Source organism: Megalobrama amblycephala, linkage group LG13 (assembly GCF_018812025.1).
Source record: "Megalobrama amblycephala isolate DHTTF-2021 linkage group LG13, ASM1881202v1, whole genome shotgun sequence".
Taxonomy (NCBI): domain Eukaryota; kingdom Metazoa; phylum Chordata; class Actinopteri; order Cypriniformes; family Xenocyprididae; genus Megalobrama; species Megalobrama amblycephala.
This window is the reverse complement of record NC_063056.1, coordinates 32,635,733-32,652,734: the sequence shown is the minus strand read 5'-3', so window position 1 is coordinate 32,652,734 and position 17,002 is coordinate 32,635,733. Positions and strand designations below refer to the sequence as shown.

Genomic DNA, 17,002 nt, shown 5'->3' with positions numbered 1-17,002 from the left:
ACAGTTCTGTCATACTTGAGCTTTACTGGACCCTGCAAGCAGAAAAAATTGTTCAGCTTTTTGTTCTATGCAGTGCTTTAAATGAGGGACTTGTTAAACAGCCCTCTTCCCAGAAAGGAAAATATGAGTTTTGAGCAAAAAATTTCACAATGGAGTCATGAATCTAAATTTTACACCCTGAACAAAACCAGAACCAGTTTGGTCAATGACACATAGTTCAGAGCATAACCCCACCCACCGCTTCCCCCGTCTCAATCCCTGTGTGGAAAATCAGCACAATCCGAATGCATTTTTCCTTCTCAAACAGAAATTCTTTCCCAGATGATTTTTGTTGAGGTCATTAAACGCTGTCGTGCGGCTTCGGGGAGCTCCTGATTGCTCTGGATCTAGTGGTAGGGAGGGGGTTCACTATGTTTCCACACACAAATACAAGGAAACAAACCCAGGAATGAACAGGAGCCAGAGAGAGATTCCAGTCTGGTGCTGTAACACACAGCTGTGTCTCCCCAGGGCACACATTCACAGAGACCTCGCTCAGCCGACTCCGATACTCGGAAACACTGCCGGCAGGTAAATTGTATTTTAAAGAGAATATCTTTCTCTCTTACAACCTCCGCTTCACACACACAAAGTCCTCAGGGGCTTTTGTGTTACAACATTGCAACAGATAAAATCTGAATTTTGTTGCAGCAACTCCCTCAGTGTCAATGCAGCAATGCATCTGCAGAAAGTAAAGAAACCACATGTAGGATCAGGATTATTCAAGACAGTTTATTTGCCCCTCAAATTATGAAAATAGAAATCCATAAGTTACAGCACATAACAGCTAGTGAAAAGAGATCCAAAGTTCAGTCTGAAGAGAGTTTAAATTTTCTTTCCATTTCTATAGAATCCCATCCTTTACCATGACAGATCACCGGTTTATGAATATGAACAAATCAACACATGAATGTAAAAGGTGAACTGGTTTTGAAGCTTTAATAATGTGCAAAACAAAGCTGTTAAGGGGAATAAACGACTACAGACCATACATATTACCCAAATCAGCCATCTTCAAACATAGTTTAACAAGAAAGAACAAATCGCTCTCATGTAGTTTAACTTCCTTACAGAAAACCTCATGGATCTCATGGAAAGTTACAAAAACTGAAACATCTTAGCCAGTTTTTGCGGTCTGTCAGCGAGATTCCTTTGGACAGTATCTTTTGGCATTAATAATCTATTACTGTCTCCTAAAAAAATCTCCATCTGAGAGCAATTTCTAATCATTAACATAAGACACAGTTTCTTTATCCTTTGCAATAAGGTGAATATGTCCTGTTTAAAACATTTGTTTACTCCAAAATTAAAATTGTGTCATCATTTACTCCCTGTTCTGTTGTTGTAAACCTGTATGATTTTTACAAAAGAACCCATTTTGAATTAAGTTTGAGTCACAGTTTTTTATTCAATGTGTAAGGCTGTTTTGGATCATTCTGGCCCAATATCTAAATGTGCAATGCACAATTAGTGATGCCAAATGCTATTTGTTCTCACATGCCAAGTGGCCATATGTATTGAATGTTTGAATATGAATATTTAGTGCAAATTAGATACAAGAGTCAATAAGAATATTTTGAGCAAATAATGATTTAAATTATGGACAGTTTCTCGCATAAACTACTGTATGTCTGCAGAATACTTTGAAAATAACGCACAAGTTGTTTGGACTACTTTAACGCGAGTTACTACGTTACGTTCATTGTGTGAAAATCAGTAATGGCGACAATCTGAAAAATATGTCCTTTTGTGTTTTACAGTAGAAAGCAAATCACACAACATGAAGGAGAATCAATTATTTTGTTTATCTATTACTTTAAGACTAACTGGATTAAATATTGGTCATTTCCGTCAATAGGATATATCACATTAACATGAGCATTAATCTGTTTGAAGTATAAAGCAGCAGACTAGTACTGACAGCAGAGTGGAAAAGATGATTTATGCAGGTAGCAAATAAAATGTGCATTAAAACAAGAAAAACACTGACTGAGCTTTAAGGTAATATCACAATAGCACATAAGAGATGTGAATCTCTCATTATAATTATCATAAAGCTATCAAAAGGGTTTAAAACACTCTGTTTTGGTCCACACAATGACAGTAGAGGGAATCCCTCAGTTGGTGACAAGTTTTAAGTGCTTTCTTACCTGAACTTAACTTAAGATTAGAACCTATAAATAGTTATGCTTTTTATTTTTGGTAGAAAACAAAACAAAAAGAAAACACATGTGAACATACCCAGATAAGAGATTAAAGCAAACAATGCAGCTCTATGGAATAACAGAAAAACATCTAACAAAATATAAAATGAAAGCTTATGATGCAATTAAAGCTCAAGTCAAGGAATAAATAATACATAAATTCCTAACAATATATGGTTCCTTGTATGTTCCTCCACCATGTAGAAGTGACAGTCCCAGTGCAACTAACAGAAAGCCCTGATTCTCATTCACTCCTCCTCTTCATCCTCATGTGAGGGGCCTCTGAGTGAAGCAGGGCCTATGGGCCCCTCCTCATGCATATGCTCAATAGCTACTATGCCGGTGAGGAGAGCGTAGCTCAACATTGCTGCCACAGCAACCAGCACTGACAGCAACTGCTTGCGTCTCTTGTATGGCTCGTTGTCAAAGTCGCTCCCCTGCTGTGTGCTGGACACCGGACGGCTGACGCCCTCTGCACACAGAACAGAACCCAATATGAAGCAAAAACTTCTCTTATTCTACAGACAGAAGAACAACAACATGATGCACATTTTGTTCTTTGCAAACACTTTATTGTAGTTGTTGGTTGCCCACCTTTACTCTCACTGGGGAAGTACAGACTCAGGATGTTAGAGCAATATGTGTTCAAGTTGTCCAGATTCTTCAAGTTCTGCTGCACTCGGCAGTTAGGCAGTCGGATCTTAATAAGTGGTGCTAGATGACCAAACACATACGCATCCAGAGAAGAGGGCCTTTAACACACACAAAGACATCAAATGTATATCAAAATGTGTATTATACCTAACCCATAATCAACCAAGAGTCTCGAAGTGAAGCTCAAAGATCAAACTTAATGTGTAAAACACGTTGTGGTTTTCTAACTGTAGGACTTACGAATCTCCAAAGAAGAATTTGTTCGATCCCAGGCGCTGAGAGAGAAGATTCAGGCACTCCAGAGCATCATGGTAAAGCTGGAGGAAAAGACAGAGAGTCACTGACAATAGAGACAGAGAGGGCGTAGAATAAACAGCTAGATTACAGATTCCTATGTCCTTGTTTATTCATGTCAGCCATTATGTTTATATGCATATACATTGTACATATTATGATGTTATGATAAACTATATGCCTTTCTCCACTGACGTTCTAAGTTGTTCAAAGCGTTTTTAAGGATACTGATTTTTAGAAGACAGCTGTCTGACTCTGAGATGGTGAACGGGAACATGGTTTGTGTAACATTAGCAACACATTATTAGCTGTTTGATAAAGTCAAAAAAAAGGATAATCATATTAATTACTGTTATGTGTTCGACGTTGTAAAGAGCCATACCATTGTGCAGCGTTTACCGCAGTAAAGCTGGGCACACATTTAACGACTAGCTAAAACATTCTAAAACTGAGCTCAGCACACAGCAATTGTTTCCTTCGACTGAATCAGATTTACATACTTACACATGGAAATTGAACACCGATTGTAATCGGCGAGTGAACGCAACTGGCTCTGACTGGACGCGTTTGAGCGCGATCAGTCATAAGTATCAATTTACATTCATAATCGGCCTTACAATCGTTAAGTGTGTGCGCGGCTTAAGTTGACCGAGTGGATCTCTGAGTGAGTGCGAGTGAGTGGAGGCGGGGCTAATTAGCATATTCATAGATCCACGTATACTAAATGAAGCAAGGATGTAGAGTAACATCAAGCTATTCTAAGGCATGAAGAAATTTTTCACAGGAAAAAAAATGTTTAAATATGTCATTTTGGTGATCAAAGATGAGTTTTAAGGGATAAAATTATTGATTACATGGCAAAAATGTAAGACATTTTTGACAATAGGGCAGTCTATAACGATAACGGCTGATGAACAATACAAACATTGACAGCCAACCAGAATCCACTTGACTTTAATGAGCTAGAGCATTTAAAGCAGCAGACAACATAACTGCAGGGTGTGCGTATTTATGAACACAACGTTACTGTTACTGTGCATTGGTGTGAATGCTAATATAGTTATAGTTACAGGTGTGACTGGGCCTAAGCACTGCATTAAAAGCATTGCATTCAAAGTAAACTTTGTTTTATACGGAAGAGGATTAGGGCCAAGCAATAATAAAAAAATAAAACCATCTCGAGATTAAAGTTGTTTCGAGAAAAAAGTTGAAATAAAATGTTGAGAATAAAAACTCGTTAAATTACTAGAAAAAACTCGTGAAATTTCGAGAAAAAAGTCGAGATAAAATGTTGAGAATAAACTCGTTAAATTACAAGAAAAAACTCGTTAAATTTCGAGAAAAAAGTCGAGATAAAATGTTGAGAATAAAGTCATTAAATTACGAGAAAAAAGTTGTTAAATTATGAGAACAAATTCGTTAAATTATGAGAAAAAAATCATTAAATTTCGAGAAAAAAAGTTGAGATAAAATGTTGAGAATAAACTCATTAAATTACGAGCAAAAAGTCGTTAAATTATGAGAACAAATTCGTAATTTAACAAATTTGTTCTCGTAATTGAATGAATTTGTTCTCATAATTTAATGACGTTTTTCTCATAATTTAACGAATTTATTCTCAACATTTTTCTCGAAATTTAACAAGTTTTTTCTCAAAATTTAATGAGTTTATTCTCAACATTTTATTTAGACTTTTTTCTCGAAATTTAACGAGTTTTTTCTCGAAATTTAACAACTTTAATCTCGAGATGGTTTTATTTTTTTATTATTGCTTGGCCCTAATCCTCTTCCGTAGTTTTACATTACAAGCAAAATCACTGAAAATATAATATTTTTCTCAGTTGTAGTGAGAAGATCACAAGCATGCACTCAAAGTATGACTCATGACTTGAAGTTTCATAAGCAGAGTTGTTTTCTAACTCTAGCCACTAGTTGTCTGCCAGAACGGAACTTCTGCTCTATCTGAACCCTGATTCCTCACATCTGCTGGTTTATCAGTGACCTCTTCAGGGACCAGAACACTGTTGGCTCTGGCTGGAGTCTAACAGCCGTCCTGTTCTCTCAAGGAGGGCGTTAGTGTCAAAATAGCCCACAATACTACACTATAAGCACAATATCCAGAATCCCACCTGAAGAACATGCAGAAAACTCCTCCTATCTCACCTCCTTCTCTGCCTCTTCTCCCGCCTCGAGCGCGCTGTTTCCTCGGATCAGACGGAGTCGCTCCAGCTGCCTGTTCTGCATGCGGCCCGGCAGGAAGAAATTGAACGGGAAGGACATATTCTCTCCGTACCAGCGGCGCGTCACCTCCACGTAGTTCTTAGGATCGATCCATAAAGCGTAGATCTGGTGGGAAATGAGGAGAGAGTTTGAGGAGGTACCCACCAAAACTATCATCTTCAAGTTTCAGTAAATCGAATCTTACCAGCGCAGGCAACAGTCGCTCCTCCAGTAGCGAGATGAAGGCCAATGTGTCCGCGCCCTCTTTGGCCGAGAGATCATAGTCTGCATTGTATTTCTGAAAGGCAAAATTACAGCATTACTACTACTTCTGCTAGTGTTCAGACAAACAGATAGTCCCTTTCCAAAGTCAAGCCATGTCAGGCCGTTCAACCAAGGGCCAGTGTTTACAACCTAGGAACAGCCTATTTATTGAGCACTGAAGTGATGATGTATTTTTGTAGGTCAGCCCAGAAGTAAGCATCACCTGGTTCCCTCGACAAATAGCCAGAAGGATAATTCCTTTGGCTTTGGGATTACTGCAGAAAATAAGCTCCGCAACAAAAGTTAAGGATTCTTACACATTTTGTTCATCAAGATATTCTTCACAAATGAACACAACTTTTGTGAATTTTAAGGTCTAAATACAAGCAGCACAACTACACCACAGTCATACAAGTTCAACGTCACTACCACCAAAATTAAATCTTAATTTAAACTCTGCAAGTTGGAAAGTCTGAGTTCAATAGTTTGCAAGAGTGCGAGGCTGTGAAAGCAGACCAGTGAGTAAATGTGAGTCCTGTTTGGTGTGATGACCTTTAACGTCCCCGGCAACATTTGTAGTCCCATTTAGCCACTTGTTAGCAACCATCTTTAAAGGGGCTCTATGTAAGATTTTTACTTTAATAAAGCATAAAAATTCCCCGATATGTTTGCAGATATTTAGGAAACATGCTAAGTTCACCTACTTGTTTCTCAGAAAAACAATGCTATAGCCAGATATTCTACTTTGAAAATGTGCGTTCCGTGTCGGAATGTCTGTCTTTGTTTTGGTCTGTGTGAAACCATGTGCTGCCAGTTTATCCAATAGTATTTCGATATCACAGGTTGCCAGTTGGCGGAAAACATCGCGTACTGCAGCCATGGAAACCAACAAACAAACTGGGTCAGAGAATCGCAGATTCTACTTGACCTTAAAAAGCCTCTGAATCCATCTCAATATCTCTATGAATGACAGCATATTAAAACAGATCAATCAACTCATCAGCTTACAGTGTGTAAGTCTCCTCAGCTTTCATTGTGAATTGCGCTCCCTATTGTTGCTGGCAACCCGCGTCTTTGAACGAGGGGGCGGGCCAAACAATATTTTGAATTTGGACTGCAGTACCTATTTTGAACACTGGGTGTCATTATTACATAGAGTCCCTTTAAAGGTGACCTATTATGCCCCTTTTTACAAGATGTAATAGAAGTCTCACACCGTGTCTACACCAGACACGACTTTTATCGTGTCGCGCCACAACAGCTAAAAGCTGCCTACACTGAATGCGACAAGACGACCAATGGAAAGCACTTGGACTATGTCAGAAATAGAACAGGGAATCTGTTTACTGTCGGGAATTTGTTGCGTCATGCCGCATTCAGTGTAGACAATATCATGGATTATAATAGGTTCTATTGCCGGTGTAGACATGGTGTCAGGTGTCCCCAGAATATGTCCGTGAAGTTTGAGCACAAAATATCCTATGGATTTTTTATTATACCATGTGCTAACTGCCTATTTTTGGGTGGGAAAAAAATGCAGATTTGGTGTGTGTACATTTAAAGCGGAACTCAGTAAGATTTGCGAAGCTCTCCCTATAGGTTCCTTCAGTGAATCACACTGTCGTAAATACTCCAAGCGCAGCTCTGGACTACAACGCTCACCAGCGCAGTAGTTTTGCAAATACAGTACAAGAAATCTCGATGGAGGTGGGTAATTTTCGAAATTGTCTTATAAAGTCATAATATATACATTGTTTTTGAATTACCGTAAAGCATTTTGTCACTCTCGCGTGAACGTGAACATGAGGCGAGATTGTTTCGGGTCGGTGCAGCTCAACTTGCAAGTGCTGTTTTTTGGCGTAGACGTGCCAGAGGGGGTTAGTGCTCGCCTCAAACACACCACTACAAGTCAATTAACCATCGTAAGGACTAAGAAAACTATTTATGAAGGTAAAAAAAGTTACTTAGTTCTGCTTTAAATGAAACTGAGCTCGTGCTCACCGCCCCCAAGCTCGCGATTCCAATACACTGAGGCATAAACAATACAGGAAAAGCTCATACAGCAAATATAATTCTCAAAATGGATCATTACAAACTGTTCGTGATGCAGCATATCAGATCACGTAGGTATGGCATGTATTTTGTGGATGTTTGCTAACATTCAATTCTGAATGAGTTTGATAGCGTGCTGCACAGCTAACGTGGCTAAAGCTAAACACTGTTGGAGAGACTCGGATGAATTCAGAAAGACAATTTGGAAACATCACGAAATGTATATGAAAATGGATCATGAACAGTTGGTATCGATCCATCTTTGAGAATCAACTTGTGTGGCTATCCCGTGTTTTACTGGCTCTCGTGTGCAAAGCAGTCTGGGGTAAAATGACTTGCACATACTGGTATATGAATTTATTTGGACATTCCTTTCATAAATAAAATTACACCACTGCGTCCTTAGTGGCTCAGATGCCAGGAGTTTATGGAGACTCATATGTTTACTATTATAGCCATTAGCAGATACATAGCTGAGACATATCACAAGTTCAGGGACGGTCGTTTTTAAGTGCTGCTGTCCTGCAGAGTTTTGCTCAGACCCAACTCACCTTCCTTCACGTAGCTGTGCAGGACAGCTTATGTTACTGGTACACCGCTGCCGCTTGCGAAAACAAAATGGCGGCACCATGGGTGGAAACATTCAGATTAAGGGGCTGTAATATTATAATAAGATCCCCTTCCTCTGTCACAAGGGGAGCGAAATCTGAGCGGCTTTTCACATGCTTGCAGAGAAAGGCTTACCAAAACAAAGTTACTGGGTTGTCCTTTTTCATGTTTTCTGGTTTGGTAGATGAACCAGGGACCTGATTATAGCACTTAAACATGGAAAAAGTCAGATTTTCATGATATGTCCCCTTTGTGCTAATGTATTTTGTTTAGTAGAATAAAACATGAAAATATCTTGCGATATTTTAGGATTAGTCCACTTTTAAATAAAATTTTCCTGATAATTTACTCACCCCCATGTCATCCAAGATGTTCATGTCTTTCTTTTTTCAATCGAAAAGAAATGAAGGTTTTTGATGAAAACATTCCAGGATTATTCTCCTTATAGTGGACTTCAATGGCTTCCAGGGTCCACGGTTGAAGGTCAAAATACAGTTTCAGTGCAGCTTCAAAGGGCTTTAAACGATACCAGATGAGGAATAAGGGTCTTATCTAACAATCTAACGAAACGATCGGTCATTTTCTAAAAAAAAAACAAAAAACAACTGTATATGCTTTATAAACACAAATTATCGCATTGCATGTGCTTCCGCTTTCCGCATTCTTCAAAAAGCTTACGCCGTATGTCCCCTATTCTACTTATGGAAAAAACAAAACTGGCGCCATCTTCATTCCGTAAGTTGAATAGGGAAGGCCTTCAACCGTCTGGAGGCCAACGAAGTCCACTATAAGGAGAATAATCCTGGAATGTTTTAATCAAAAACCTTAATTTCTTTTCGACTGAAGAAAGAAAGACATGAACATCTTAGATGACATGGGGGTGAGTAAATAATCAGGAAAATTTTATTTGAAAGTGGACTAATCCTTTAACCACAGTTCATATGTCAGCCACTTAACCAAAAGGTGAAGAAAAGCAGATTTTTAGCATCCAAAAAGTTGTGTAGTTTTTGTAAATAAAGCTGGAACCATTGACTTGATCTGTGTATGCTTTTGACTCTGGGTTGAACAGCACTACTACCTGGAGAATGAGAGGCAAGAAACAGTTCTAGAAAGGGATTTAATTATGCACATAATTAAAACCTTTCCTGAAAACACATGCTTATTTTGTCTCATTCCAAACACATTTAATGGGTACCTTCATTGTGCAATCAAACATGATTAATGAGAAAATTAGGACCTTTATGATGGAATCACTGGAAACACTGCAGTCCTCAAATGCATGAACCCGAAACTACTCAACTAAGCTTTGTTTGGAACAAAATGAGCCCATGAAGAGTGAAATATACAGGGACACTTGTACAATTCTTGATGAAAAGCAAAATGAGATCATGGCAGCAGTAAGGCAAAGGAGGTTTTTGCGGGTGTGAGATAATCACCTGTTTCCTCAACTGAATGATGATCTGACTGGGTTGAGAGCAGCTGCCTTCCTCTTTGGTCCTGAGAGCAGGTAGTGAACCTTCAGTGGAGACATTAACATCATTTTTTTTTGCCTGAATGAGTTTACTGCCAAAGTTTTGAGATTTTTCTTAATGCCTACAAAGATGACCAATGACAGTCCATTTAATCTAGCAATCAATCTGGATATCAATGATAGAAATGCATGTCCTTACCAAGGAATACCAAAATTAAAACACTATCACTCTGGCACAACATACACTACCGTTCAAAAATTTGGGCTTGGTTAAAAATATGTCTCTTATGCTCACCAAGCTGCATTTATTTCATCAAAAACACAGCAAAGAAAGGAAAATTGTGAAATATTATTACAATTTTAAAAACCTGTTTTCCATTTGAACATATTTTAATAAGTAATTTATTGCCGTAATGCAAAGCTGAATCATTACTCCAGTCTTCAGTGTCACATGATCCTTCATAAATGATTCTAATATGCTGATTTGCTGCCCAAGAAACATTTCTGAAAACAGTTGTTCTGCTTATTTTTTTCCTGGAAACCGTGATACATTTTTTCCCCAGGATTTCCCCAAGTTTAAAAGAACAGCATATATTTGAAATGGAGATCTCAAATGTCACTTTTGATACATTTTATGTATACTTGCTGAATAAAAGTATTATTTCTGTACAAAAAAAATCATATAAATAAATAAATGATCAAGTAATTAGTTTATTTATATGTTTTAAGTAGCTGTATATTATAAATTCTATAAAATTAAATGATCATGCACCCAAAGTCTGCTCAAATGTGATAAACAGGCTAATTAACTGTCATGCTTTTGATAGGTCTTTAATTGGGTCAGTACACGGGTCAAAGGGTCTGCCCAGTATAAAACTGTTTAGACAGCATTGGTATTCAATATGGAATAATAAGAAACAGGAGCCAAGGAAAATAATAATGGAGATAGACAAGAATGTGGAAAGAGAAAGATACAGATGCAAGTTATCAGCAGCTCGGCAGGAAAGAGGAAGAGGCCTGTGTGCTTCAGTTAAAACATGCTAAACAATCCTCTTTAATGAATGTGGAGTGTCTGCCAAGAAACAGATTGTTAAAACTGGGCCTGCTTACCTGTGGGGCTTCTCCAGGGGTTAGAAATCTTGTGAATTTTGAGCGGAGCTCCAGCGAAGCGAGCATATGCCTGGAAAATTATATAAAAGACATTATTATTATTATTATTGCCAAGCTACAGTTATAAATTTTATGCTAGAAGCAATTTGAGGTATCATTTATGTTCTAGCACAAATGGACAAACCAATAGCACTGCTACTACACAACCTCACAACAACATAATATCAAGTAGCAACAAAGAACACAACCTGAATAAAAAAAACAATAGCTAGTTAACTACACCAAAAGCAACAACACAAACCAGCTCCGTTTAGCTCTTGGACAGGATTAGTTCTTGGATGGGATGCCTTGTTTTACGACGACATCCGATAAAGTAGGACGTAATTTCACATTCCAGCACATGCAGCTGAGAGCTGCCAGATCCAGCACTTCACACCTGGCTCAGAACATCAGCACGTCGTTTAGCGGATTCTTTCCATTGAATGCATTGTATACTACTGATCACTGGGGTTAAATGCCCTTGGAGCGATTCCTTTACATTTCAGGCTGAAGCCAAGAATGAGTCAAGAATCATTAGCCTCCATTTTTAAAGGGATAGTTCACTCAAAAATGAAAATTCTGACAATATTTACTCGTCCTCGAAAATGATACTGTGGATAACTTAAAGGGGACCTATTATGCCCCTTTTACCAGATGTAATCTAAGCCTCTGGTGTCCCCAGAATGTGTCTGTGAAGTTTCAGCTCAACATACCCCACAGATCATTTATTATCGCTTGTCAAATTTGCCCCTATTTGGGTGTGAGTAAAAACACACAGTTTTTTGTGTGTCCCTTTAAATGCAAATTAGCTGCTGCTCCCAGTCCGCTTTCCAGAAGAGGGCGGAGCTTTAACAGCACACGCTTCAGTTGCTCAACAACAAAACTGGAGAATCTCACACAGCCAAAATGAGGATTGTCAGTAACGGTGTTCAGCCTTACATTGTTCAAACCGGAGACGGACACTGATGGAGAGACTCAGAAAGAAGTTACAACTTTTAAAATGAAACTGGACGTTTCTGAATGGTTAGTGGATAAATTTATGTAGTTGCTGTGGAGTTGATTCAACTCATCGACTAGCATGTGCCGTCATGTTCATCTTTTATGCAAATCCAGTGTTAAATTGACCCTCGTTTGTGAAGCAGTCCGGTGTAAAATGACGGCATGGCAACAACACTCTACTACAACAACTCTTCCTCTTCTCTAAAGCAGCCCAACATGGCCTCACCCCCTTTGTTGCGTGTTCTCGGGGGCAGAGTTTATGTAAATTTTAGGGTTAGTGATGTCACCAACCCGGGAAGAAGCTTGTTGTAGTCCCTACCAGCCGTTTGTTGTAGTCCTTAAACAGAGAATTATTTAAAATAAAATATCTTCCTTTGCATTGAACTTTTAGCGTTGTAAATTTGCAGATGTTGTTCATGCTCAAACAACAACATTACACACTAACTAAAGTTGAAAAGTGAAATCATAATCATAATCAACCACCCCTTTAAGTAAATAATTTTAATTTCATTCTAGCACTCTCCGGTGACCCTACACAGGATAAATGGGTAGAGAAAATGGATGGACATAATTATTCCTCAGATATATTTTATTATGTAAGAGACATGGAATACAGTGCTTGAATATGAACTTTTTTAATGCTAGTTTTGGAGCTTTCATCACAATAAATTGTCCTTTAATGGAAAAGAACTACATAAAGATGCTTTTAATCTTTTCCTGTGTTTCAGTGAAAAAACAGCCACAGAATACCAGCAGAATTTTCATTTCTGGATGATTTCTTTAACATTAGGCTGCCAGCACTCACAGAACTCTAAAACTCACAGTGACTGTAAAAGGAGGAGAGGAAACTCAGATTTGTGGAAAGAGCTGAGTATTGAGTTCTGAGATTTTCTCCTTTTCCCGGTTACAGTCGCGCGGTGAGCTGGAAAACGCAGTTAACTCCATCAAAGGCTGACATCACAACCTCAGATTTATTACTAGATTGATTCCTACAGCATCCTAAATTGTTGCTCATAAAACGGAGAGGATAAAGTTTGGAAATAAATCTTTCCTACGTGAACAACTGGTATAGTCCAAAACAAACACGAGGAGGAAAACTACAGCTGGCAGAAATCCACTTTACCCACAGTAAAAGCAGTTCATCAGACTCCTGCTGCACACATAAACACACTCAAATTAGGCCACGGATGACAGAACAGCTTCTCTTGAAAGTGCAGATGGTAATAATTAGTTTGAGCCTTCCATAAGATCCTTAAATAGAGTGGCGCAGATTATGATTGGGCTGTCCTGATTTTAAGCCCTGCCCACGTCTTGCTGTGTATCCAATCACTGCTCTGTCGTTAAGGGAATGTTAATACAACAAAAAGCCGCCACAGAAGGGGTTAATTCATCAATAAACACATACTAGAGTACATTTTTGCTGAACAGTAACATTTCCAAATCAGAGCACTTTTTCATTAATTTTAACATCTAAAGGTGCACCAAGTAACTAAATTGTAAGTTTACTATGAAAAGAGAAGCATAATACTTTTTATAAGATTACACATTAGTATAAATTAATAGATCACTGCAAAACATCAAGCATAACATAAAGAAATAAATTGACTTTCTAAATGTCAAAAAAGCATACTATAGTTTAAGATCAAGACTGAAGCTTAGAATAAAACAAGCACATCACAACATCACAAGAAATCTCTTAACTAAAAGTAGGCCTGTCATAATTATTACAAAATTGCCTGGTCAGATTATTTGATGTATTGTTATTATATTGATATTTTTAATAACTATTATGTTATATTATATTATAATTGTCAAATAATGTTAAATTCCATTCAAAATTGAAAAAAAAACTAAACTAACTAATAAAGTTTTAAACGAATACAAGAAATGCAATGAAATTATATTTCTATTTTATTTTATTTCTCCCTTCCAGGTGCAGTAATGGGATATGGGAGCACTCCAAATCAGTTAAATATTTTAATTTTAATACATTTTTATATGCCATTTTTTCAAGGCATAAAAATGTAAGTTAACATGACTAATGGACATCTACTTAAAGGCACAATATGTAAGATTTTTGGACCACTAGGACAATGTTATACATTTTGTTGACTTGTGTACTTACATTATCCCAAATGTTTCGAACCATGTTTAAATCCAGAGAAATAAGCAATTTTAACCAGGACAAGGGCCGTGTCCGTGCGTCGCCTATCAATGACATCATACCCGTGTTGCCCTCGATTTCCGGTTTTATTTTGTAGAAACCATGAAAACACCAAAGACATTCAAACACGGTTTGAATATATTCATCAACAGAAAAACGAATCATGTTATATAGCTCAACACAGTAAGTCATTTTTTAAATCTCGTTTTCTTGATTTACCGCGAGTACCATGTTTTACCATACCTAATATCGATCTAGCTTACTGCAGTGTGCAACAAGTGTCTCATAGTTGCCGCCGAGTGAACACAGAGTAGCACTATAACAACTTTTAACACACAAATGTATCTAACATAATAAAACAGCACTGCTTTACCCCACATAGGCTTGACCGGAAGAAGAGGAAGTAGTCGTCTGCGGCATAATAAAAGCCATGTGTCGTGCTCGTCTCTCATTAGCAATCGCTCCAGCGGCCTCGTTCAACTCCAACGGCTTTCAGCCACACCCTGCTTCACACTACAGTAACGTTAATAAATCTTTAATACATTAGCTCATCCATGAATATGATTTCTGCCTGAGTCTTTTCCACTGGCTGTAGACGTGAAGACAACACCTCCCATGATTCCTCGAAATCAAGCCGTCATCAAGCTACGCCTCTGTTTTGATTAAGCCTCCTCTAGCGGCGAGAAGTTACACACTGTGTCTTTAAAATATGTATAATATGCATAATATGCATACATTTCAAGACTAATAAAAAAATAATTATTAAATAAATCACAATTACTTGGCCTACAACAGGCCTAATTTCAAGTTGGCAGCTGACAGGCAAATCTCCAAACATCCTCAGGCCTTCACATGCAGTCACAATTTAATGCAACAATATCTTTTCTAGTGCAGTGAGATAATCTGGAAAATTCTGAATGAACTTCACATTACCAAACCATCAGACAGAGGGAGCAAAACATGCCTGCGGTTTTTGCAGCGCCCTCAGTAGGTGCAGACAGACTGTAACGCACAGACATCAACCCGACCGCTGGCGAGCTGGAAAAATCCCACAACACTCAGAGAGTCCAAAACACACAGCACTGATGCAACCTAATCACTTTAACATGCGTTTTCAGCGATAGTAACCTGGTTCTTTGCCCACACACAACCTTTGTTGATTCGGAAAAAAATGGATCTGAATTCAGTCTCCAAAGCTGCCGATGGAGATGAGATTGATGTTAACTCCAGATGACAGTGGTGGGTTTGTGGTTTACAGTAGCACAGACAGGTGGCGCCCTGGTGTGACCAAACTGAAGTGGAAAAATAAGAAAAAGTGGAGGAAACTTCCCACATGATGATTCATGCAATAAAAATATCTGTTGATAAGCACCTTGGCTTTGGAAAAAAAAAAAAAAAACTAAGATATGAATTTCAAATTGAAACATGAAGAGTAAACAGTGCAGATTTGCAGTTTCAAAGGGCAGCATGATCTGAATGGTATTTAGACAGGGTCAGATCGCGGTCATGTGAGGCCCAGGGCAACCCTAGTGGCAGACCTCTTTTCCTAACCCTTTGACTAAAAAACAAAACAAAACAATGAGTATACATAATTTGGTATTCTATAAATAAAATGGATAATCTTGATCTTGATAATCTCCAGAATTTCATTCTGGAAAATGTTATGTTTCACAGAACAGAGAAATTAAAGAAATAAATATTCATTATTATTATTAATAATAATATGAATTAATTAATTATTATAACACGAATAATAATACTAATAATAATATTACATATTAAAATATAATATACATAAATATATTATTATTATTATTATTATATAAACAACAGCTACGACCACTACTCACATAAAACTATATTTCTATATTTAAAAAATTTAAGTGCCTTGCATTTAAATAACACGCATGTGACACAAATATGATTATAAATAAGACATGACTATGTTATATCACTGTACCATGGACCCACACTGTAGTAAGGGCGGTACCGAGCCGAATCGCTGTACAAACATGGACATGTGAGCAGAACCCAACCCATATAAATATCCAGTCTACATGAGCCTGTGATGAAAACTCACCAGCACGATGAGACAGTCCGTATTTACTGACGGTAAACCCAAACCAGCTTTCCAGCAAAACAGCTCACAGGGAGCCGCCATTTTCACAGACCAAACACCTTTGACCCGGAGCTGCTGCTGCGTTGACAAATAAAAGTCCCAATAACTTTGTGGATGTGTTCTACTCACAGGTGAACAGACAGCTATGTTTACATGCACACCTCTTGTTTCTATCGGAATGAATTCATTCCGACTGATGAATCTGACGGTATTGTTTACATGAACGCTAAATAAAGTGATCGCGTTGATGGTACATTTAGTAAGTCTGTGGGTGTGTAAAATAATCTGTGATATGTTCATACCGCTCTTAAAATGTTATTAATTTATTAAATTAATTTATTAATTGTATTAATTTAATAATTAACTTAAGCACGTTGTAATTTCATCAAGACAAAAGATTTTTAATTTAAATAAATGCTGGAGAGAGAAAAAAATTTTTTTTGAGCACTTCATGATTCTTGAACAGCAAATCAGCATATTAGAAAGATTTCTGAAGGATCATGTGACACTGAAGACTGGAGTAATGCTGAAAATTCAGCTTTTCTATCACAGGAATAAATTGCACTTTATAATATATTAAAATAGAAAACAGTTCGTTTTATTTGTAATAACATTTAAGAATATTACTGATTTTAATGTATTTTTTATCAAATAAATGTAGCCTTGGTGAGACTGACGGCAGAAGGTCTGGAACTTTCATTGGCCAAGGACCGCCCAAGAGGACGTTTGACTGACATGTAATGCAACCAGTCACAGTTCGTTTT

The 17,002-nt window shown here is 37.7% G+C and overlaps 1 protein-coding gene across 2 annotated transcripts; it reads right to left on the bottom strand.

Annotated features, from left to right (window-relative positions):
* Positions 1-757: 757 nt before the first annotated feature.
* mtx1a (metaxin 1a) lies at positions 758-16,356 on the bottom strand. 2 transcript variants are annotated; one of them, XM_048152418.1, is made up of 8 exons: positions 16,200-16,356; positions 10,918-10,987; positions 9,773-9,852; positions 5,617-5,709; positions 5,355-5,537; positions 3,138-3,214; positions 2,838-2,995; positions 758-2,715 (listed from the first exon to the last, which is right to left on the bottom strand). In XM_048152418.1, exons 1-8 carry the CDS (start codon positions 16,278-16,280, stop codon positions 2,492-2,494), a joined length of 966 nt encoding a protein of 321 aa, XP_048008375.1. In that variant the 5' UTR covers positions 16,281-16,356; the 3' UTR covers positions 758-2,491. The 2 variants fall into 2 exon arrangements, with proteins under 2 accessions (XP_048008375.1, XP_048008374.1); XM_048152417.1 differs by lacking the exon at positions 16,200-16,356 and adding an exon at positions 15,248-15,469.
* Positions 16,357-17,002: the final 646 nt, after the last annotated feature.

Coding starts and splice junctions, on each gene's coding strand:
- mtx1a (XM_048152417.1), bottom strand. CDS start 15,454: ATGTGGGAAGTTTCCTCCACTTTTTCTTATTTTTCCACTTCAGTTTGG. Junction 5,710..9,772: donor TCATTCAGTTGAGGAAACAG/GTGATTATCTCA, acceptor TTTGCCTTTCAG/AAATACAATGCAGACTATGA. Junction 3,215..5,354: donor GAGAAGAGGCAGAGAAGGAG/GTGAGATAGGAG, acceptor CTTTTCCTCCAG/CTTTACCATGATGCTCTGGA.